Here is a 1,541-nt window from a genome sequence, read left to right as displayed (position 1 = left end):
AAGCAGCATTCAGTGAAGTTCTTGTAACCTTTGTCTAACTTTAACTGGGTTGTCAGAGAGAAATAATCCAGGACTGGTTTAATCTCATCCAGAGGATTTAGTGGAAGAACAATGTTTACAATGTTAATGATGTGAACATTTTTGTTAGAACTTCTCCTTTAGAGAATCCATGTAACACTGGATGTGAACTGGATTAGATTAATATAAATATATTTAAATTATATAGTAGAATATTAATATATTTCTAAACAAATGTGTATAAATGTGTAAACTCGAAATTGAATTGAAGAATCAAAAGAATCTAAAAAATCAGAATTGAATCGATTTGTTCCTGAAAATTATGACAGATACCCAGCCCTACTATTGATGACTCACATATTTCTGAAAAGTATTTTTTCTTTTTTTTTGTGGGGTATTAATCTCTGAGCATATTCTCTGGAAATAATGTTGCTTTTAGTGAAAATAAAGTAATGAAAACAGACAAAGCTGCCTCACCGCATCAGTGATGTTGTAGAACTTCATCAGACACTTGAGCGTGGCAGACACGATGGCACTGAGGCGAGAGCGTGGCCACATCAGTCAATCAGCTCAACCTGGGAGACCTTCATGACACACAGTGTTTACCTGCTTCCAGCCAGGCCCTGCACACAGCACACACAGGAGCCAGTCACACACTGAGCATGCTCACATCCATGCCTCCAGCTGAACTCTCCTCACCACTTGTCGAGGGATGTTGGTGTCGTACTTCAGGGTGAAGTTCTGCTTGGTCAGAGCGATCCTGCAGGACAGAACATTCAGCACTGACCCCCAACACCAGCATGCAGCGAGTGCTCTCACCCTTGTTTGGAGCAAAACTGGTAGAACTTTTTGCATGTGGCTTGCAGCAACCGCAGCCCGCCCAGGTACCTGCAGAGACAGAGGGCGGGTTTAAACTGTAAGGAGGAGCTCTTCGGGCCTGTGGTCAAGCGTCCTACCCCTCCTTTCTGCTGATGCAGAACAGATCCTGCAGACTGCCAAACTCTGTGGGGTCGTTGAGAGGGTGAGGGACTAAAACCTGCAGGAACAGAAATGTGTTTAGGTCAGACACAGACCATTCATTAGTCTGAAGTTCCTACTGCACCTACCAAAGTCTGGCTTTCCAGCAGGGTGACTTCAGCCCAGAAGTTAGAGATGGTCATGGCGATGGTCTTCCCGTTGAACCCATCCGATGGGTTTCCCATCAGCCCCACTCTGTGAGGCAAAGCTTTCTTCAGCACAGGTAAGGTGGGGGGTCACCAAAATGTGACCGGGGGGGCTCTCCAGATCATTTTATTTTATTGTTATTAATGACCCGATGTTATCTTGTGCTTATTTCTAACTCGTATAACTTTGACAAAATATATTTTTATGGAGGGTAAAATACTGAAAGTTATTTAAGGTTTAAGTTGATTTATTCTGGAATAATATTCCTGTCTTTTTATTATTCTCAATTATGTTAAAAAGTTACAGTTTAAAAATTGACATTCTGCTAGCTTTTAGGACTATTTTAGAATTTTACAAAA

The 1,541-nt window shown here is 41.7% G+C and overlaps 1 protein-coding gene across 1 annotated transcript; it reads right to left on the bottom strand.

The window, feature by feature from the left end:
* Nucleotides 1–398: 398 nt before the first annotated feature.
* On the bottom strand, nt 399–1,263 carry LOC112141062 (probable glucuronokinase 2). The gene is made up of 6 exons (XM_024264103.2): nt 1,125–1,263; nt 975–1,054; nt 838–906; nt 718–778; nt 625–641; nt 399–553 (listed from the first exon to the last, which is right to left on the bottom strand). Exons 1-6 carry the CDS (start codon nt 1,218–1,220, stop codon nt 454–456), a joined length of 423 nt encoding a protein of 140 aa, XP_024119871.1. The 5' UTR covers nt 1,221–1,263; the 3' UTR covers nt 399–453.
* Between the last annotated feature and the right edge of the window lie 278 nt (nt 1,264–1,541).

The sequence above is a fragment of the Oryzias melastigma genome, unplaced genomic scaffold, assembly GCF_002922805.2.
Source record: "Oryzias melastigma strain HK-1 unplaced genomic scaffold, ASM292280v2 sc04977, whole genome shotgun sequence".
NCBI classification, from domain to species: domain Eukaryota; kingdom Metazoa; phylum Chordata; class Actinopteri; order Beloniformes; family Adrianichthyidae; genus Oryzias; species Oryzias melastigma.
The sequence above is the reverse complement of the archived record's forward strand: the minus strand, read 5'-3'. Positions and strand labels throughout refer to the sequence as shown.